This window comes from Gracilinanus agilis, chromosome 6, assembly GCF_016433145.1.
Source record: "Gracilinanus agilis isolate LMUSP501 chromosome 6, AgileGrace, whole genome shotgun sequence".
NCBI lineage: Eukaryota > Metazoa > Chordata > Mammalia > Didelphimorphia > Didelphidae > Gracilinanus > Gracilinanus agilis.
The window spans coordinates 65377677-65401041 of NC_058135.1; the positions used below are offsets into that span (position 1 = coordinate 65377677).

General features: G+C 38.2%; 1 protein-coding gene across 1 annotated transcript in view; it reads right to left on the reverse strand.

The window, feature by feature from the left end:
- The window catches only part of FAT1 (FAT atypical cadherin 1), a 139184-nt gene that overhangs the window by 17310 nt on the left and 98509 nt on the right, over positions 1 to 23365 (reverse strand). Inside the window, exons 7-14 of the mRNA XM_044681654.1 lie at positions 20551 to 20826; positions 20257 to 20467; positions 11536 to 15606; positions 10671 to 10867; positions 7136 to 7289; positions 5999 to 6232; positions 3838 to 4227; positions 129 to 343 (exon numbers count right to left, since the gene is read on the reverse strand). Of these exons, the coding sequence (XP_044537589.1) occupies positions 129 to 343; positions 3838 to 4227; positions 5999 to 6232; positions 7136 to 7289; positions 10671 to 10867; positions 11536 to 15606; positions 20257 to 20467; positions 20551 to 20826 (5748 nt within the window). The remainder of the gene's footprint in view (positions 1 to 128; positions 344 to 3837; positions 4228 to 5998; positions 6233 to 7135; positions 7290 to 10670; positions 10868 to 11535; positions 15607 to 20256; positions 20468 to 20550; positions 20827 to 23365) is intronic.

The window sequence follows — 23365 nt, forward strand, 5'->3', positions numbered from 1 at the left end:
TATACTGATAATATTTTTAACGTCCTCATATGGTTTGTAAAGCAAGTTAATTTCATAAAAAAGGAAAAAAAAAAAAACAAAGGAAATCATGGAGGGAGGAGAGGGAGGAATCAAAGCAGGATGCCTACAGTGACAACGGATTGCTCCAGGATGGCGTCTTCACTGATCACTGCGGTGTACGTGTCCTGACTGAACACTGGGGTGTTATCATTGATATCTGTGACGTTGACATTCACTGTCGCAACATCACTCAGGGAAGGCGTGCCTCCATCAGTGGCTTCGACTGTCAGGTAATAGTCATGAGAACTTTCATAATCCAAGTGGTCAATAACAAATATGGCTCCTGTAAAGGAAATTAAATAGAAATATTTTTAAGTCATTAAAGGGACAACACTACTCCACTGAGATAATTTCCTCTCAGTTTGCGACTTTTTCAACAGTCTCTAAACAAACTGAAAATATTCATTTATATCTTCTCTAAAGAAACTAGTGTCTTCACAACATATATATATATATAAATTTTTCCATTTCCAAATACAATATTTTGAAGATAGGAACATTCCTCTAGAGACCTTCTTTGTCTCTTATCTGCCTACTTTTCTCCATTTTCATCATAAATTTTACTTCACTCCATTTATTAATTTAGTTATTTAGTTTTAAATCCTTACCTTGTCTTAGAATCAATACTGTATATTGGTTCCAAGGCAGAAAACTGGTAAGGGCTAGGCAATGGGGGTTAAGTGACTTGCCCAGGATCACCCAGCTAGAAAGTGTCTGAGGCTAAATGTGAACTCAGGAAGATGGAACTTCCTCACTTCTGACCCAGATCTTAACTAACGAGTCACCCAGAAGTCAGGAGCCCTGAGTTTAATCTTTGAGGCTCAGCTTTCCTAGCTGTAAAATGAGGATGATGTCTTTGGACCTGGCTCTCAATCCACTGAGCCACCTAGATGTCCCCTACTTCATTCCATTTCAACTATTTGCCAGACTCTTCTTATATCTAATTCTAAAACTCAGTGCAACAATTAATCAATCCACAAAGATTTATGAAGAGCCTGCTATGTGTCAGATAGTGGGATAGATGCTTGGGATACAAATATGAAAGTGAGGCAGTTCTCAGAGATATCACATCATAAGCAAATAAAGGATAGGTACAAAATAAAGATGAAGAACTCTGACAATTGGAGGAATCTGGAAAGCTTTCTTTAAGAGAAGGACCCCTAAAAGGAATTCCAAAAGGAAAGAAACAAAGAAGGGGAAGATTTGGGGTAAGGGTAATAGTCTACAAAAAGGGGGGATGTCATGGTAGGGATACAGCAAGAAAGATAATTTGGTTGGAGCAAGTCATCAACCTGGAGAAGCCAGGACCAGATAGAAGCTATTTAAATGCCAAGTATCTGCAAAGATCATGCTAAAGATTGGGGGGATAAAATCAGTCCCTGTTTCTCAGCCCAGTGCTTGACACATACACAAAGGCTTAAGAAACATTTGCTGCCAGACCTGGAGACAGAAAGTCCTCAGCACAAATCTAGTGTCAGCTATCTATGAGCCCTGGACAAGTCACTGAACCCCAAATGCCTAGCCCTTATCACTCGTTTGTCTAGGAATTGATACTTTTATCAATTCCAAAATGGAAGGCAAGTGTATTTTTTAAAAGAAAAGAAGCACTTATTGTCAGCATAGACTCAAAGAGTCTGACATAGTCTTCAAGGAGGTGAGAAGAGGTTCCAAAATTATTAAGACAGCCACAGATAACTAAAATGCAAGGTTGAAATCAATCAACAAAGATTTATGAAGAACCTGCTACGTGTCAGATACTGGGATAGATGCTTGGGATACAAATATGAAAGTGAAAGAAAACCTTTCCAGATTCCTCCAAATGAATGTCCAAGAGAAGATGACATAAAAGGCTTCATATAAACTCCAGGAGAAATACTTTTCAGTTGAAGCAACTGGGAAAGGTTTCATGGACTAGGTGGTACCCAAGCTGAGAGGATTTTAACAAACTATAAGATAAATGAGACCCTTCCTCTTCTCTCCCTCACCTCAGATCGCCCACAGCCAATAGGGAGAGGAAGAAGCCCACTGTCAGGAGAGATCCTACTTCCCCCCACTCTGCACCTCAAGAAAAGGGTTACAGCAGAGATGGGGTTCTTTCTCCCCTTTCCCCAAGCCACCCACACTCCATCTAGGTTTTAAGTGTTGCAAGGTGTCTTCTGTCCCAACTTTATTTTCAATAATCCTTTCCGTTTTATCTATTCTTGGCTGAACACTGGCTCTCCTTCTCCACTCCCTTCTATTATTATATCAATCCCTGCAGAAAGGAGTCCAGAATCTCTGCTTCCATCTGGACTCTCAGGACCATCATCCTAAGCAGCAGACACATGGCTTTTCACACAGGTCCAATTATCAGCTACATCCTTCTGGGAAAGACAGATTCTCTCCAGGTCTTATCATGTGCCCTCCTTATACACCTTTCAAACCCCTGATCACTGCCATACAACGTGCCCTCCAGACCCTTGGAACTTGCTGGCCACTCTACTGAAAATTCTTAGGATGCTTAGGTTTTCCTATAGAACCTTGCAGCTAGCTGACCTCTCTCCTGTCTCACTTTTTAGTTTGTATCCCCAAAACTTCACACAATGCTAGGTATAAAGAAAATGCTTGACAGCAAATGATTCCTGCTTGCCCTTTCTCTAGGACTCAGTTTCCTTACTTGTCAAGTAAGAGGATTAGACAGGATGATCTCTAAGGTCCCTTTTGGCTTTAAATCTTCTGATCCAATGTGAAACAAGGCTTCTCCTGAACTTGAAACTCGGCTCAAAGGCTACCACACACATGAAATCTTTCCTTATCCCCTAATTGCTGGTGCCACCTGAGAAATCAGTTTGTACTTATTCTGTATACATTTGCATTTACTTCTCAGTGCATGTGCTATTTCTCCAGATAGTGCAAGTTATCTTGCTTTTTTGGCCTTGATTCCTAATGCCTAGCATAGTGCCAGGAATACAGTATTGCCGATTGGCTGCTTGGTTCTCTTAAACTTAAAAAAAAAATGATCATATGGCTAGAATAATGAAATTCAGTTTTCCCAGGGCCACCTTTTTGCAGTGTCCTGAGGATTATATTTACTTTTAGATGATGGGTTAACTCAAGACTTCCCGTTTTAAATGCCTGTTGAAGTCATGTCCTCTGACCTGACTGGAGGCATTCCAGAAAATATGATTCAGAGTATTTCAAATGCTAGACGGAAGCTTTAAATGATAAAGGACCATATCGCTCGGAGAAACAGTGGCTTGGCTTCTACAGAAACTTAGATTATGGAGGATGAAACTGGTGACTCACCAGCAGGACAGATTTACCTATCGGACGAGTTCTCTAAGGAGAAAACCAGGTAGCTAAGAAGGGAAATTTTTCAATTAAGCTCTACTCGTCTGGCCCTGATAAAAGCAATTTTGCTAAAGTTATAACCACATAATGCTCTAACTCCAGTATTATTTTTCTCATAGTTTTTTTTTTAATTTATACAATTGAAAATTTTTAAAGAATCTTCCTCTTTTATCAATTCTACTTAGGCTAAAAAAAAAAAAAAGCTTAGTGCCTTCTCTCTTTAGAATTTTCTTGCCTATATAAAATATCTATATTATAGTATATAATAATATATGTAATAATATATATTATAGTATATAATAATATATGTAATAATATATGTCATAAAAATATTATAATGCATAACATGCTATTATATAATACATAAATGGTGCCTCATAATTTAAGAGGTCAACCTATAAGAAGCCAACTATTTTGTGGCATAACAACAGCCAGGTGCCAAGTTACCTGTTGTGGCATCAATACTGAATTTCCCATGCTCATTGCCACTGATGATTGCATAAGTGATCTCTGCATTGGCTTCAATGTCCCGGCTGGCAGCATACACCTGCAGAACCTCCGTTCCAACGAGTACATCCTCAGGCACTGTAGCTCCATACTCACGATATTCGAACACAGGTGGATTGTCATTTATATCCAGAACAGATACAACAACAGTGCCCGTAGCAGTCAGTCTTCTTGGCAGACCTTGATCTACAGCCTTCAAAATCAGATTGTACACCGCCTGTAACTCTCGGTCCAAAGGCTTCTCCAATCGAATAATTCCAGATGATTCATCAATAGAAAACTGACCATCTGCAGAGTTCACCAATGAGTAGGAAATCTTGTGATTTAGTCCTAGCCAAAAAAAAAAAAAAGAATTATATATGTAAAAAAGCACATTAGAAATGTTTCTGCATTTTTTGATGGCTCATTAAAGAAGCTCTTTCAGGGGTAGCTGGGTGTCTCGGTGGATTGAGAGCTAAGCCTAGAGATAGGAGGTTCTGGGTTTAATTCTGCCCCAGATAATTCCTAGTGGTGTGATCCATGGCAAATCACTTACCTGTACTTTAAAAAAAAATATTTTAGCCTTTACCCTTTTTCTTCCATGGAACTAATACACAGTACTGATTTTGAGATGGAAGGGGAGAAAAGAAGAGAGAAGGGAAGGGAAGGGAAGGGAAGGGAAGGGAAGGGAAGGGAAGGGAAGGGAAGGGGAAGGGAGGGGAGGGGAGGGGAGGGGAGGGAAGAGAAGATTTGAGTGACTGTAGAAAAGATAATTTTAAAAAACGTGAAAGAGGAAAATATTTATATTAAAGTTAACTTTAGGCTTATTATACTTGTAACTACCACAACACAGCAAAAATACTTTTTTGGCTTATGGATCAATATTAACCAACTTTTCCTAATCCTAATGTAAAATAATTACAAATAACACCATGAGGAAACACCTGTTCTTTGGGAATCTGAAATACAATGGGGTGTCAAATTCGAAGACATGCTACCGAACAGATCTTAATAATTAAGTAAATTAACTAATTTCGCTAATGAGTAATTGCCCTCCCTGCCATTCTCAGACACTTTAGGAATGCATTCAAGAAACATGTAACTATAACTTCATGTCAAAATGCTTGGAAATTAAACTGCCATGACCTGCAGCACTGTTCTTAAAAGATATTACAACTTGCTTGATGAAATTTGACATTTCTCAAAGTCTGGTGTTGTTAAATACTGAAAGACATAATTTGCTCCTGTCATTCTCCATAAACGAAATTCTCAATTCTCCATAATAACAACTCACACTTATATAATGCTTTAAGGTTTTCAAAGCACTTTACATGTCATTTATAGTTCAGACACAAGATGCCAAAGCAAGATGATAAGAATTCACATTTTTTAATGATGTTTTAAGGTTCATAAAGCATGTTCTTCATAACAACTCTGTGACGTAGAGAGCAATAGCATTATCAGCTCCATTTTACAGATGATAAAACTGACAGAAGACTCATCCATAGTCATGTAAGCCGGGGTGTAAACCCATGTCACCCCAAATAGAATGTTCTACTATTTTTGTCTTTTTAACACAAGTTCCTAGCACAATGGTTGGCTCATGGCAATGCTTAATTAAATACATGTTGATTTGACATGCCCAGGGTGACAACCAGTTAGTAAATTTCAGGCAGGATTCAAATTTCCTGACTACAAGGTCAATCCTTATTAACCCACCCACTTTATTATATATTTTCACTGAGAAATGAAAGGGCTGAAATCAATAATCAATAAAATCTGGTGATGATCCAATAGGACAGAAAAGGATATAAGCATTTATTCATACAGCACCTATTATGTGCAAAGCATTATGTTCTTTACAAATATTATTAAAAATCTTTATTTGTAATTATTACAAATATTAATTACAAATATGTACTCTACAAATATTATCTTACTTGAACCTCACAAAGAAGGCGGATGCCATCTATCTATATCTCTATTTTATAGCTGAGTAAACTGAGGCAAACAGAAGTTAAGTAACAGTTTTCAAGGATGGAACTGAATTCAGATCTTTCAGACTTTAAGGCCAGTTGCCTCAATTAACTATTTATTATTACGATTATGATTATGATTCTACCTGCATCTGCATCGGTGGCCTGCACTCTTGTCAATGGGGTCTTGGGCTCGGTGTTTTCAAACACTGTGATGGCATAGGGATCAGCGGAGAACTCTGGGGCATTATCATTGACGTCTTCCAACGTGAAGATAACATTCATCTGGCAGAATCGCCCTCCTCCATCAGTAGCTTGGACTAAAAGATTATAGACTGCTTGCTGCTCGCGGTCGAGGGGGGCTGATGTTTTCAATTCACCTAAAAAACAAACACCCCGTGTTAAAGAAAGAGACGCATTTGAAATCTGAGAAGAGAATTTCCCATCATCCTCTCTAACGTGTTGTCTATTCATCCTTCCCCACCTTGGCTTTTGCATCTGCAAGACCTGAATAAATGGCCTCCCTCTAGTGAACAATTTTGTCAGTGACTGAGTGAACAGCTGCAACAGCCTGATGAGTCCCAGCTTCCCAAACTGTGCCAGCTGCTGGGATTTTGAATCTTAAAGATTCAAAGCAAGGGCCTCTTATGTATTTCCAAAATTCCACCAGTAAAAGCTCCGATTAATTACCCAACATCCACACTTTTTACATATTACAGAAACATGAGATCCACTACAGAAGCCCAGATTTGTGTATACACACACACACACACACACACACACACATATATATATGTGACCAGGATAGAATTAGTGATCGAGTATTTTAATGAAGAAGAATTAAGAAGAGGGAAGACATCAGCAATTAAAAACCAAATTAAACACCATTTAATATTTTAATTATGAGGATTTCAAATTGTGTTTGTGATAACTAATTGATGTATCATACTTCTGCTCAGAGAAGAGACAATAAAATCAAAACAAACAAAGGCTGTATCAGCAATAAAAGGACTAATGAAAGCAAATTTAAGGTATGATTTTTAACTTGAAAGAAAAAAGTAAATTGATACAAAAATCAAAGGAAATTGAAATTATGGCCTCATGGAGACTTTTCTTTGTTAATTGTTTTTTCCCCCTTTTATAGACTCTTAGACTTAAAAAAAATGTCATTTATGTAACATCAAAAAATACATAAAAGACAAGAAAGTTATCTGTAAGATTGCATTAATTGTATTTGACTATGTTAGAAGCTGCCATTTACTTGTAGCCAGGCTTCGTTTTACCTGTATCTGCATTTAGTTTGAATTTCTCTGCACCAGGACCAGACAATGTGTAAGTAATTTCAGCATTGGAACGGATGTCTGCATCTATAGCAGAGACCTGCATGATCAGTTTCCCAGGAACAGTATCTTCGGGAATCGTGTCTGAATAGGCACTCTGAAACATTTGAAAGGGGAAAAAAAAATAATTAAAGTTGGGATATTTATCAGGGATTGGGTGGGAGGAAAACATCTGAGTCACCCTAATCTCCAAAATATTTCTCTTATTCTATGCTAATTAAGCAAGTTAATTAAACATTATTATACACATTATAAACTTTGTCTAATTAGGAACTATAAAACATAATAAGCAGCCAGGCAGTTATGAGGATAATTTTTTTTTAACCTGGAGTTCAAATCTGGATTTATATTAAGGATATAGTTTGGATGGGAAGAGAGAGCCTGGACAGGAGATAGAGTCAGTCTCATGGTCAAGGAGGACTTTGTTCAAGTCCCTTGTCTGACATAACTGCTCCCGTGTAATCCTAGCCAAGTCCTTTCACATCTGGGTGCCAATGGACATTGGTGAAGGGTTTTCCCTAATTAGGAGTATTCTATATCAATGAAAAAATAGATGCTATTAAAAAAAAACTTGGATAACCTATTTGGTTAAAGCAGCTTATCTCAACTTTACTCTAGTAAATCTTAAGAAAAATTTTAAGTTGCCTATTTTGCCCAATTATATTTTGTATTTAAGTAGATAAATACTGAATTTTATAACCACGAAAATCCATTTTTATTCACTATGATTATGTGCACATTTGCAACTAGTCATTAATTCTAGATATTTTAGAATTCATGGTATAAACAACACATACACAAAAAATCTAGATTTTTATGAGTTCAATTTTATAACATCAAGAAGACATTTGTAAATACTGAACATTTTGCTTGAATAAAGTGATGTCAATTAGGAAAATGCTAAAAAGGCACGCTGAAAATGCTAAAGCAAAAAAGAAAAATTTTCATGCATTTATGATACATGAGGGCTTGTTCCTAGACACTATTTATAATTCTTCAGGCCAGATTTCTCCCCTCCATGAAATTTTAGTTTTTTTTATGTAACTCATTTCCTGCCTTTAATCTGGATTATAATGTCTCCTATTTACCACTTCTAAATCTCATCCCCAGTTTCCTAGATTTCTTCCTAGTCTCCCAATTTATCAGACTCCTGGCTTCCCCTAAACTAGATCTTGGTGTCAACTACTTCCCACCCTATTCTCTCAATCCCAGCTCTTCTACCTTCTCATGTGCCAATTCCCAACTTTGTCATTTTCACCTGTCAAGTTCTGGGGAGCTTCAGCTCTTACTAGAGAAAAGAAGGTAAACTCATGGCCAAATCCACAAAAAATACATTCTCTACCTTTAACTGCGCCCTCCCTAACCCTAAAGAGTTCTTTTACTGATACTCATTGGTGGATTCTCTTTATTCTTCAATTATGAATCCTTCACTCCAGAAAATCCGATTTAGCCTTCATTCCCCAAACATTCCAGACACATTTCTGCCATGTTTTCACTCTGCTTGGAATCTCTTCTTTCTGGATGTCTGCTTGTTTAAGTCTTCATTTTTTTTAGACCCAGTTCAAGGGCCACCCACATTTTTCAAGTATTTCCTTTATTTCTTAATCCTCAGTGATCATTCCTTCCTCTTAAATCCTGTAAATTTGTTCATTTTTGTTGCTGACCCTATTTGGGGTTTTCTTGGCAAAGATACTGGAGTGGTTTGCCATTTCCTTCTCAAGCTCCTTTTATATGAGGAAACTGAGGCAAATAGGGTTAAGCGACTTACCCAGGCTTACAGAAGCCAGATCTGAATTCATGAAAATGAATCTTTTTGACTCTAAGCCTGGTACTCTATATCTACTGTGCCACTCAACTGCCCCTATAGAATTCAGGGACTACCATATTGATTTGCTGCTCATTTCTATATTGCCTTACATTGTTATTCCTCTTTTTTTATTTATACACTATTTCCCACAGCTAGGTTTCCAGAGTGATTCAAGATTATTGAGTGCCTTCTTTGTTAGAACGTGGCATGCAGTACAAGCATTACTGTTTCCCCCATTTTCGCCCATTTTACTTATAAGGAAATTGAAAGTGCCCTGAACCAGGGTCTGAATCCAAGTTCTGCCACCTAAGCGACCCCAGATGAGTCACTCCAATTCTCAGGGCTTCATGTTCCTTATCTATAAAATGAAGGGATTGAACTTGATGAATTCTAAAATTTTCCCACTCCAAATCAACGACTATGATTTCCTATGGTCACATATCTCTATCTGAAGTAGATTTTGAAATCAAGCTCCTCCACAAAGCTCTTGTCAGCCAAGGCTCTGTTTAACTGAATTCAATTTAACTCAAAGCACAAAATACATGAAATAAAATGTACAAGGCACTGTGTTTGGTGTCTGGTATGCTCAGAGAAAAATAGCTAGGTGAGCCACTATTCTCAAGGAACTTATGATACTCCTGGGTAAGGATGGAATATACCATCATCAGAAATAAATACTACAAAGACTGCAAATAAAGGAGAAAAACGATGCAGATCAAAGGGTTTTTAGGGAAATTTGGGGGAAGGGGAGAAAGAAAGAAGAATTTATTTATTAAGGTCCCTCAATGTGCCAGGCACTGCACTAAATGCTTTCCAAATATCTCATTTGATGTTTGTAACAACCCTAGGATAATCTCTAAGGTCCCTTAAAGTTCTAATACTGTGATATTCATTTGTCAAAGCTAAAGAACATGCTAGTAGCAGTTTTATCCTGTAGGACGCCCACTTTTCTCTATAGAGATGCAATTAAAGAAAAAAAATGAAATCAGTGATTTTAACTCCTTTGAACTTTGAAGAGCGAGGCATAGCCATCCAAGACTTTGAAATGGCCATGTCCTCAATGAGGATGGGTAGGTTGTCTCTCCATCAATAAAAATAAAGGTCCAAATCCTTCCACTCCTTAGTTAATTGGTCTTTCCAAGTTCCTGTGCTCAAAAATAATTCATCATCCAGTGGTTAACCCCTCAGGGGAAGAACACCTCTACAGTGTGATTTTCGGAGGAGAGGCACACAGTCTATTTAAATGACCCAGACTGAACCCTCTTTCTTTCACTGAATGAGACTTGTCAGAATGAATACTTGGCTAATATAGACTTTGAGAACCCAGGATCACTTCCATTCCACAAAGTACTTCAAAAATGGAGGGTTTCAGTGGAAGACATGCATCAAGGGTCATTAACGTTCCACAAAGTCAGGTCTAGAGCCTGTTGCCCAAAATTGAAGATAGTAAACAATCATGCCAGCACTATCTTCTTAGAGAAACTGCCCAGTGAATTTTTATTAAATTAATTCATTTTTAACAGAAGAGAAAGAAGAGTCAACTACTTATTTGGAAGGATCAGCATATTATAAGAAGACTCCTGGTTCTTCATACTTGAATAATTCAAGGGCTAAGCAAAAAATTCCAGTTTTAGATAGATGCTGAATATATGTACTGTATAAATTTCATACCTTTTCACAAATGGGACTGTTGTCATTTGCATCAAGAACTTTTACTTCCACTACGGCTTTTGAAGAAAAAGCGCCATCTGTTGCAGTGATGGTGAGAAGGTAGCTGTCCCTTTTTTCTCTGTCTAAAGATTTCTTCACATAGACTTTCCATTCATTCTGTATATTTTCAACTGCAAATTGTCCTAAAGGATCTCCTCCTATATCGTCGATGGGGAAATCATATTGTTAAATTAGCTAAAATCACATATAAAGTTAATTATACAGAATATACTTAGCCTGTTTTGTTTAAAAGGGGCTGAAGTTTTTTTTGGCAAATGAAAACATAAAGAAAATATTTTTTACCTTTGTGTCAAAAAATGAATGCAGCATTAATCATCGACATACATTTATGAATTACCTATTAAGTGCCAGACACTCTGCTAGGTGCTGAGGATACACATTAGAGCAATGCTTTCAATATTTAGTGTGGTAGCCAAAAAGGAAGAACAAATGCTCCCGAAGATTAATTTAAGCTACCATCCATCTGCAGTTTTGCTATTAAAAATCATCATATCATTTATTACAGGCTAAGTATATATTTCATTGAAATGTGGGGAGTAATAAAAAATGAAATGCAATCTAATAAAACAAATTTAAGCCCTGTACAGGCAATAAAAATACGTTGAAAGAATCTGAAATATATTTTAAAAGGTGTTCTTTCCAATCATTTATAATGCATTTTACAAATAAAACCTTCTCTTCACTGCCCATCTGCATATAATTTGTTTCTCCAGAATTTCTGATCCCTGAAAACTGTGATTCATTTGCTTTGTAAAATATGACTGCACCTATTAACTGATTATGTTCTTTTTTTTTTTTTTTTTACCTGTTATATAGTAAGTCACTTGTCTGTTAATCTCTTCGGTATCAGCATCGGTGGTGCTTAATATGGCAATCACACCACCAGGTGGGTCATCCTCACTCACAGTCCCTTTATAAATTTCTGCAGTGAAGCGTGGAGGGTTATCATTCACATCTGTTACAGAAATTTCCACAACTGCTGTGGAAGACAGCTGTACTTTCTCCCCATAATCAGACGCAACGACTGTGATGTGATATTTGTCTCTCTTTTCATGATCGAGTTCCTTAAGAGTTGTAATCCATCCAGTTTCCATGTCAATGGCAAATGACTCAATGACATCCAAGCTCTGTGACTGATCTAAACTATAGAGGACTTGGCCATTGGCTCCTGAATCGAGATCAGTTGCCTTGATTTGGATGACTCGACTTCCCCCTGGCAGGTTTTCAACAATAAATGCCTCATATGGATTGGACTCTAAGACTGGACTATTATCATTAACATCTTTCACCTGAATGCTGATGTCTACAAAGGACACCACCTCCGAGTCTTCATGGGTGCTTTGGGCGACCACTGAAAACTGGTACCATTTTGTAGTCTCGTGATCGAGATTCTTCTCTAGTTTCAATTTCCCACTGTGTTTGTCAATGACAAAGAACTCGCCCCCATTACTCTCAGGTGTATTCCCTTTGGTTAGGCTGTACAAGACAGGCTGACCATAATCTACTCTGATAGTATCTATTTCACTTCCAATGGGCAGGTCTTCTGAGACCGTATAGGTATAAAAAGGCTCTGAAAACTTGGGGAGGGGAGTTTCTGGGGGGAGGATTTTTACGTAAACTGGAACAACAGATTCTTTGGGGGGAGATCCACCATCCACTGCTCTAACAAAGAAAGTAAAAACCTCATTTTCTAATCCAATCAGGCTTTCTTTGGTTGTAATTATTCCAAATAGTCTGTTGATTTCTAAATTCTCCTGGACACTCTCAGAATCTGCTTCTATGGAGTACGTGATGTCCGCGTTGGATCCCTCGTCGGCGTCGGACGCGAGCACTTTGATGACAGATGTACCTTTGGGGGCATCAGATCCGATGTTCACTTTGTACTTGGTCGCTCGGAATTGAGGGGCGTTATCATTATCGTCTGTAAGGATCACGTTGACAGTGCAGAAAGCCACCTTTCCTCCGGTATCCTTGGCCATCAATCGAATTGCAATGACCTTTTCTCCTGCGGTTTCCCGGTCAAGCTTTTCGGAGGTAAAAATCTGCCCTCTCTCATTCGTATAAAATCTGTCTTTGGCAAAGTCGTTGACAATATGGTAAGTAATTTGGCCATAAATTCCAGAATCCTCATCGGTTGCTCTGACTTCAACCACCAGGGTGTGCAAAGGGGCATTTTCAGCCAGCTCTACTTCATATTCATTCTGCATGAAAACAGGGCTATGCAAATTGGCTTGGATGACCATAATCTCCACTTGTGAAGAGCTCCTGAAGACGCCATCAGACACGGAAACATTGACACTGTAAAATGGCTTTAAGGTCTGATGGCGCAGGTTTGAAAGGGTGATTATGCCTGTCTTGCTGTCAATTGCAAAACTCTTATGCTCATTCCCTGATAGGATGGAGTATTCCAATTTGTCAGTGTCTGAACTGTCTGCATCATAGGCTTTCACGCAGGTCACAAAATGTCCATGGGGGGCTTGCTCACTGATTTTTGCTTCATAGAGGGGCTGGTCAAATAATGGCGGATTATCATTGAGATCAGTGACATCCACTGTCACAATGGCATCACTACTCAACGGGGGCATGCCACTATCAACAGCCCTGACCAGCAGCTCGTGCCGCTGAGTCTCCTCATAGTCCAGGGCTCTCACCAAAGAAATAAGTCCACTGCTGCTCTCTATGTGGAAATACTGGTCAGCACTTTTGCTATGGTTTCCAAACAAATGATAAGAAATCCCCCGATTGGGTGCAGAATCTGAATCTGTCGCCCGAACCTGAACAACAGACGTTCCCATCACAGCTGCCTCCGACAGAGTTGTTGCGTACGACTGCTGTGTGAAGACAGGAGGATTATCGTTGACGTCTTCCACTATTATGTCAACAAAGACCTCAGCATGGACGCCGGTCAAAGAGTCAGTTGCTCGGACGCTTAGTTTATATGCAGGGTGAGATTCAAAGTCCAGAGGGGCTATGACGTTTATAACTCCTGTATTGAAGTGGATAGTAAACTGATTAAAAGGGTCTCCGTCCGTGATGCTGTAGAAGACCTTAAGACCTTCTGGGCTGTTCGCTTGGACATGGACAACTGGACTATGCAACTGGATGTTCTCGGGGATCTCAGCGCTGTAGAAAGCCTTTTCAAACACAGGCATGGCTTTGTTCATCACTGTAATCGGCACAACAACTTCAGCAGAGAAGGCTGGGTCGCCGCCATCTTTTGCTACTATGGTGATGAGATATTCCTTATTTAAGGTGTCTGGCTCAAATTTCTTTTTCAGGGAGATTTCCCCAGAAGGTCCAATTTGAAAGTGTTCGTGATGTTCTTTCAGGTAATAGTGTACCTCCCCATTTCTACCAATATCTCTGTCGACGGCTGTCACGGAGCGGATGACATGGCCCACATCGGCATCTACCTTGACCGCCGCGTAGTAGGGCAGGTTGACAAACACGGGTGCGTTGTCATTTTGGTCTTCTACAACAACTCTGACCACGACGTGTGCCATCACTGAGGGCTTGTGCTCTTCTGTCACTTCCACAACCACATCAAAAACCTCTTGTTGTTCCCGGTCAAATGGTACGCCAGTGGTTGAGAGAACCCCCGAAGTGCGGCTTATCTTAAACCTGCTGTCGGGGTTGAGGATATGGTAGAACAAAGGTTCATTGATCTGACTCCCGATGGCGGTGATGACAGTGATGGTTCTGGGCTCCGTGGAGTTCTCCCTCACTCGGGCAGAGTAGGAATTCTGGGTAAACCTCAGTGGGTTCTCTTTGCTCTCCTTCACATTGATCTTTACGGAGGCATGGCTCGTGAATCGGCCATCCGATGCCCTCACCAACAGCTCATATCGACTTCTTAACTGGGTTGTGTTTTGTACGGTTATGGTACCCGTCTTAGGATCGATTAGAAACTTCTCCCCAATGTTGCCCTCAGGAATGGAATACATCAACTGTGAGAAAGCCAGCGAATCAGCATCTGTGGCATTTACCGTGATGACTTTCACGCCTCTGTACGTCGGCAGCAAGACAGAGGCTTCGTATAACATTTTGGAGAACACGGGAGGACAATCGTTAATGTCGATGACACGGATAGTCACGTTGGCTGCATATTCCGCGAATAAACGTGGTGTTCCCATGTCATGGACTTGCACGGTGAATTGGAAAATGTGTGATTCTTCATAGTCCAAACTGAGAACAGTTCGAATGGCACCAGTGCTTGAATCAATGGCAAAATATTTATGGGCAGAAGGCTCAACAATCTGGTAAACGAGCAAAGCATTTGATTCTTTATCAGCGTCTATGGCACGAATGACCAGGGGGACATTTTTGTCCGTTAAGACCACGCTACTGATCGGAGCGGATTCGCTGATGAGTCCTGTGTATCGTGACTGCATGAAGACTGGCGCATTGTCATTCTCATCCTGAAGGTGCACCCACACTGTTGTATTAGCGGACAAACCCGCCATGTTTGTTCCTTGTACTATCAGGGTATAGGAGGGGAGAGTTTCAAAATCCAGAGCCTTTTGAGTAATGATAACTCCTGAGTTGGGATTAATAGCAAAGGCATCGCCTATGTTCCCATCTTTTATTTCATACACCACAGATGACTGACTGTGTGCACTGACTATCCCAATAAAGCTACCGATGGAAGCACTTTCACTGATTTCAGCAGAGTATTCTTTAGAGGTAAACCTGGGGATGGCATTATCAGAGATGGTGACAAAGATGTGCACAGAAGTAATTTCACTCATTGGTGGATTCCCTTTGTCTGTAGCTTTCACCATCAAATCATATTCTCCTTGGTTACTTCTGTCAAGTTCTTTGGCAGTTTTTATAGAACCTAAGATAGGATCAATGGTAAAAGAATTCCCGATGTTCCCTGCAAAAAGAGGGGGAAAAAAAGTTTTTACTTAAAGGAAAAGGAGGCAAGAGATCAGGCTACTAAGTACTGGGGATATACAAAGGCAGGCAAAAAATTAATCTCTAATCTCAAAGAGTTCATAATCTAATGAAGCAAGAAGAAAGAATTGAAAAGAGAAACAAGCAGAGACACTTAATAAATCTTAAATATTTAAAAATCAAAATGACAGTGGAATACAAAAAGCATTTAATATAGGACTGGGAGATTTTTCTTGCTTTGTTTTTGATCAACGGAAAAACTATTAGAAGTTCATTTTAACATGCCAGACACACTTTTCATAGTTTCTCCATAAAATTATAACACAATGTAATGTACAAAATACCACATTGGGCCAAAACAATGGCAAATTGAGTTCAATATCCTGTTGTTGGTGACTAGGTGGTTAGGAAGTATTCTAAGTTATTCCTACTTTCTCAAATATAGTACCAACCTATTCAATAATTAATCTAAACCATTTTTAGCTTTTTTACATTTAGAATACAGAATTTCGTAAGAAAATGTCAACTTTACTGTTTTCTACATAGTTATATTTTATTATCTTTAGCTTTAGAGAGTGAGTGCACTTTATTAGTTCTAGGAGTTTAAAGCAAGAGATTGTGAACTAACAATTTAAGATCAGATGCTTATTTAAATTAAATCTGTCAATCAAATTTAGAATATCCTTACTAGAAATGTGGTAAGCACACAATAAATGTGCTAATTGACTGACTATTATAACTATACTATTCTAATCCTGATTGCATTTAACGTAATTACATTTTCATCAAGAAACTTGATGTAGCCAACAAAATGTAGTGATATTTATAGTTCGTCACTCTAGGTATAGTGCTGCGATGTGACAATACTGAAATTGGAAATAATTCTAAAGTACTTACTCACTTGAACATAACTCTGCTTTGTTTGAACAAAACAAAAAAAGAGACCCTAGAAGAAAGTTATTTTACATGTCTCCAGAGAAAACTCTACTAAATTATAAAAATGTCCTTTGGATAATTGTTTCTTCCCCAAAGTTCAATGCTATAGAGTGGAAAGATCCCTGCATTCGAAGGACCTGAGTTCAAATTCTGCCTGTGGTAATTATTATAAGTGTGATCCTCAGAAAGTAACTTGGATCTCAATTTTCTCAACTATAAAATGATAGTATTGGTCTAGGATCAGGAATTATTAATTTTGGATGTGTGAACATTTTAAAAATATGTTTTGATAATTATTTCCTTTTGATTTTCTATATTTTATGTTGTTCATTTAAAAACCTTAATCTGAGAAAGGGTCCACAGGTTTCACCAAACTTCCAAGGAGGTCCAGGATACAGAGAAAGATCACAGTCCCCTGGAAATGGACTCTGAAGTCTCTTTCAACTAGAGGTCTAGGATCAAATGATTCCCTTTGAAGTAATTAAAAATTTTGACCTCTCTTTTATTGGTCAGTAATATCCGACTCTTTATAAACTGATCTGGGGATTTTTTTGGTAAAGATACTAGAGTGATCTGACATTTCTTTCTCTATTTCATTTTAGATAAAGAAATGGAGGCAAACAGGGTGAAGTGACTTGTCTAGGGTCACAAAGCTAGTGTCTGAGGCCATTTTGAATTTAGAAAGATGAATCTTCTTCACTCCAGGCCCAGCACTCTATCCATTGCACCAATAGGAACCCTTGGATCCTCTACTGTCAACTTTTCAAAACCAAAAGTCAAAGGTTTGAAGAAAAAAATGTAATTTACTGGGAAAGTTGCTGGAGGCAAGAGAGTTCTGGATTCAAATCCTCTTTGGACATTAATTATGTGACACTCGAGTTCAACTTCTCTCAGCTTAGATTCCTCTTCTGTAAAATGGGGATACTTTATTTATAATGTACATAAAATGACAAAGTGCTAAATAAATGTCAACTACTATTATTAAACCTTGCCTTCTGAAAATTAATGAGTGCCACAAATGTGTAGGAGAAGTGGGTAGTTATGAATAAACCCTTTATGTGAATGGAATAAAACAGATTTTACAGCCCAAATGATGCCAACAGATACACACTCAGATCTGAACTACAATTTCAAGAGCAGCTGCTTCCTGGAAAGTAACTGGGTAGAACCTCATGAAAATAACTTTTATATGATCAGATCTGTAACAATGGCTTTTTTTTCCCTAAAAAAAGTTCAAATTATGCATGAGTAGGTTGTTGATTTATTATCTTTTTCTATTAACTGTGACTTTGGCCACAGTTCCAGCCTCAGAGTACCAGATTACTAATCCTATCAGCCATTGCAAACATTTCAAGAATGTGCTTGCCATATGTTTCGGCACCAACCATCATATTTGAACCTCCCAGTTGTTAACAATTATGTGAAAATACAGCCAAGGAAAAGTTTAACATTTACTCCTACAAAAATTTAGTCTGTTTGTGTTTGTGTCCAAATTATTCTACTGGAATGCCCCGGAATGTGGCAGAGGAATGCCAGCCCTCGACTTTGGTTTAGGTGCTACATTTCAAGAAGCCTAAAACCAACTTGCCTTCACTCAGAGGCATGAATTCTAAATTATACTAAAATTTAAAAGTTCCATAAAAGGCACCATTATTACCCTTCTTGTAAGCAATGCTTTCTGCTTTGAGTGTCTGAAATAGAAATGAAAATTGGGCTTTAAACAGATTAAGTAATGCAGACCTCTTTACCCCCAGAAAAATTAAAAAATAAAGATCTTATGATCCCCAACTCTCATTTATTTACTTAGATTTTGATTATATAGTCTGCAAGTAAGGTCCATGTCTCTACTGCTCTTTAGGTTTTGGGGAAAAAACCAACATATAAATACAAAATATGGACAGTTACTGACTTAAAAGGAATACTCAGAAGTCCTAAAACTCTACCAATCACTATAAAGGGAGAGTGATTAAAGAAAAGGGGAACTTTCTTCCTCACTAGCTCTAAAATGGGGTGTTAAGAGTGATTCTGGGGAAAACAAAACTGGCCAAGAAAACTCTGTTTTCTTAATATCTTCTTCATCTTCCCAAAGAGCTTGGGAAGTGGGAGTAGCATGAATAGAGAAATTCAAAAAGTAAACTCTAGTGAGCATTTCCTTAGCTCTAAAATTTGGGGATTTTCTTATTAATTGCAAGTAGGTAACTGCAACATCTCTGTTCCTGCCTGATTAGAGGCATCTGATTCAGTCATCAGGTAACACCCTGAACTCTTAATGATAGTGTGGCTTGGTGAGGAGGGTACTAGACTTAGTAGTCTGGTATTAAAGAAGTGTTCAAATCTGTGCTCCAAAAATGATGAGTTGAGTGGTCACAACCAGTCATTTAACCTCTCTGAACCTCAGTTTCCTTATACCTGGAGAATCACAGGACATCTGAGTTGGGAGGAATGTCAGTGACTACCCATATCTGAAAAAGATTATCTACTGTACGCACCAAGAAGCTTGAAAACACCCAGGGAAGTCTCCTCATTTTTTTCCCAAGGGCAGCCAATTTTATTTCTAAATTGCTCCAATTATTAGTAAAACTTTCTGTGGCTGGGACGAAACCTATCCTTCTTACAATTTTAATCCACTGTTCTAGTTCTGTGACAAAGCAATAATTCTAGTCCTAACATCTTCAAGTACTTCAACTAGGCTCTTACCAGGTAGTACAGTGGATAGATGTGAGAATCATTTGGGTATAAATTCTGCTTTAGTCATTTATTAGCAGAATGACAAAGGGTAAGTCATTCAGCCTCAAAGGGAGATAAAGAAGAGAACTTCATGGGGTTGCGTTAAGGATCAAATGAGATAAAATATATAAAGATAGAATTTATATAAAATATTTAGTCATTTACTAGCAGAACGACAATGGGCAAGTCATTCAGCCTCAAATGGAGATAAAAAAGAGAACTTCATGGGGTTGCGTTAAGGATCAAATGAGATAAAATATATAAAGATAGAATATATAATAAAATATTTAGTCATTTACTAGCAGAATGACAATGGGCAAGTCATTCAGCCTCAAAAGGAGATAAAGAACAGAACTTCATGGGGTTGTTGTAAGGATCAAATGAGATAAAATATATAAAGATAGAATATATATAAAATATTTATATTAATTTATATGTAGTATATTTATATAACAAAATATATAAAGATGAAATATATAAAATTTATAAATCTTGAAGTACTCTATAAACATTAGCTATTATTGTTATTTCTACCTGTTCTTATTTTCCTAATTCATTTTTATCCTGGATTTTAAGGTAATCAAAGACGAATTTTAATATGTCCTTATTAATGACACAAATTTCCACATCTCTAATAGCAATTAGCACCTTTCTCACTAATTAATCAATTAGCTCTGAACCTATACCAGTTTGTTAAATGTTCTTTATTTAATAAAGTAGAGAAAACTCTTTTTTCATTGGTTTTTAATTAATTCCTTCTCTCTCTCCCCGAATAAATAAATATAGAATTTCCTAATCTTCTAGGTTTAAATATCAACATGGTCATTGATTATACTATTCAGTAAGTCTAACTAAAACAAGAGTCAAATAATAATAAATAATAGATAAATATTATATGTAATACATAATAGATAATAAATATAAATAAATAAATTTATGCCAGATCACTGCAGACAGACAGACTTACCAGATTCGATAGAGTACAAAACTTCAGCATTTTCTCCTTTATCCTTGTCTAAGGCTGTCACGCGGAGCACGACGGATCCGACGGCGGCGGACTCGTACACGCGTCCTTGGTAGGAGGAGCTGGTGAACCAAGGGGCGTGGTCGTTCGTGTCACTGACGTTGACGATCACTCTGGCAAAGCTGCGCTTGACGGGCACATCTTGGTCTCGCACCTAGGACGACGGACAGGGCATGACCAAGGCTGTTTGTGGTGTCATGGCGACAGAGGAGTCTCCAATGGAAGAGCCAGACTTACCATGACGGTGAGGACGTGCTGATGGACGGCCTCGTGGTCAAGCTTCTCGGCCGTGTAAAGGGAGCCGGTGGCAGGATCGAGGCGGAATTTCTTGAGGCTCAGGGGGTCCGTACTGCTCTGCAGAGTGTAGATCAGTTTATTTTTCTCATCCTTGTCCGAGGCACTGATCTGCAAAATCTCCGTGTCGGGCATTGTGTCTTCTGGAATGAGTACTTCATATTTGGACATGGAAAACTGAGGGCGGTGGTCATTTGTGTCTATCACTTTGATGAGCACCTGGAATTTAAATGTGAATATTGTTGAGTCAAAGCTCTGATACTTAGTGAAGAAGGAAAAGAACACGGCGGACAAGAACAGCAATATTGTAACGAGAATTAGTTCTGAAAGACTTTGTGACTTTGATCAAGATGATGATTTAAGACAATTCCAAAGGACTCATGATGAGACATAGAATAATAGAATACTGAGTACAAGGGTCAGCTAAAGTTGGGAAGTCTTGGGTTCAAATCTGGTCTCAGACACTTCTTAGCTGTGGGACCCTGAGTGAGTCACTTAAAATACCCCTTGCCCTGCCCTTACTGCTCTTTTGCTTTAGAACCAATTCTCAATGGAAGGGGGAAGAACTAGAAGGGGAAATGAATTTAAATCTCAACATTTTTTTTAATTGCTAAAAATAAAAAATTAAGGGAAAATGGGATAGTTAGTTGGTTTAGTAGATAGAGTCAGGTCTGAAGACGAGAACTCCTGGATTTAAATAAGGCTTCAGACACTTCCTTGCTACGTGACCCTGAGCAAGTCACTTAACCTTGTTCGCCTCATTTTCCCATCTGGAAAAAGAGCTGGAAAAGGAAATGATGAAACACTGAAGCTGTATGTGCCAAGGAAACTTCAAATGGGGTCACAAAGACTCAGATGTAACTGAAATAACTGAAGAACAATTTTTAATCACAAATAAAAACTACACTTTACTAATCTCTACAACAAACTGATGTTTCTATAAAAAGATTAAAAATAAATTAAAAGAAGTTATCATAATTAAACTAAACTTATTTTGATAATAACCTTAAAAGCTAATGGAACCATAGGGAGAAAAGATCCTTGTAAAAACAAAAACAGCTGTTGAGAAACCAATGCAGCTTTGCACTATTAAAGAAAGCATTTAACTCTGGAGATGGGAAATTATTTGTTGAGTAAGAAGGTACATGAGGAGCAAGGAAACAAGAGACATTCTTGCTAACCAAATCGACTCAGTATTATGGAAAGAATCTCATTACATATACCCATTTTCTCAGTAAAAACAGAATGATGATGGGGGCTTTGTAAGAGAAATACATGAAATCTGGATTGGATGGTTAAAATTCAAATGTAGGAAAATGTTTAAGCAAACATCCATTCACATGAAATATTTTATTAGTTATTATTAAATTTCTAATATAAGTATCTTGCTTAAAAGAATAATGTGTTCCAGAAAGGTTAGTTGTAAAATAAATTGGTTTTTCCAATGACTTCCATCATAAAATGAAAAATAAATTTTCTCACGGATGTAAACATTTTTATCCTAAGAAGAATATTTTTTAAAAAAAATCGCACTTAAGAATGCAAAATTTATGCTAAAATTATCTACGTTAAAAGCAAAATAATTTCCAGCAATTATTTATTAAATCTGTCTCATCCTTAGTATTTCTGAAGACACTGCAGGAAATATGAAATAAACCAAAGAAACTTGCAAGGTATATTGGATTTGGAATGGGAGGAAAGGAGTTTGAATCCCAGCTCAACTATCTGTCATGTCTATGATCTTGGCTTTGAGCCACATCTATTAAATGAGAGCAGTGGAATGGAGGGAGAGGTGGATTAGATGGTCCCTAAGGTTCCTTCCATATCTAAATCTTACCATCCTACTTTGAAGAGAAGTCAAGAGGTTATCCATTCCAGCTTGAACCTGAATGGGAATCTACTCAACAATATACCTAACAAAAAGTCATCCAGCCTTTGCTTAAAGACTTTAAGTAAAAGGGATCTCAGTGAAAGCTGAGGCACCCCAGACATCACTTCTGAACAATTCTAGTTTTTTGTTTTTTGTTTTTTTTTTTTTTTTTTTTCCCTCCAGGGATTTTCCCCCTACAGCTGTCTAAAACTGGTATATCCACAGCTTTCATCTACTGTGCCTTTGTCTACTCCCTGAAATCATGCAAAACAGTTATAACCCTTCTTCCTATGCAAGCCTTCAAATATACCTTTTTAAAAAAAAGTGTTGCCCAATTCTCTTGTCCAGCTTAAACATTTTCTGTTCTTTCAATCAATTCTTATATATAGCATTTCAATTAATTCTCCCATGATGAGGCTTCCCTGACCATCCCATTCCCCGTCCTCGGGACATGCTGTCCAGCTTGTGCTTACTAAAATGTAGTGATCAGAATGCTGTTGTGACCTAGGGAGCTATAGCAGGCACAAGAATCCTCCCATTCTAGAGAAAAGCTTCTATTAAAGCAACTTAAAATCCCCAGTACTGGGGGGTGGGGGTGGGGTGTGGTGAACTCTTTATAAGCCCTTTCTGGGCTTTCTGTTTTTTCTTTATTTTCCCAGTGCCTAAGAGTATATGGCACATAAAAGGGAGGGAGGGAAAGAGGGAGACAGAGAGGGAGAAAAAGGGGGAAAGAGAGAGGGAGAGGGAGAGAGAGGGAGGAAGGAAGAAGGGGAAGGGAAGGAGAGAGGGAGAGAGAGAAGGAAAAAAGAGAGGAGGTGAGAGCTGGAAGGAGAAGGAAAGAGAAAGAAAGGAGAGGGAGGGAGGGGGAGACAGGCAGAGGGAGAGAAG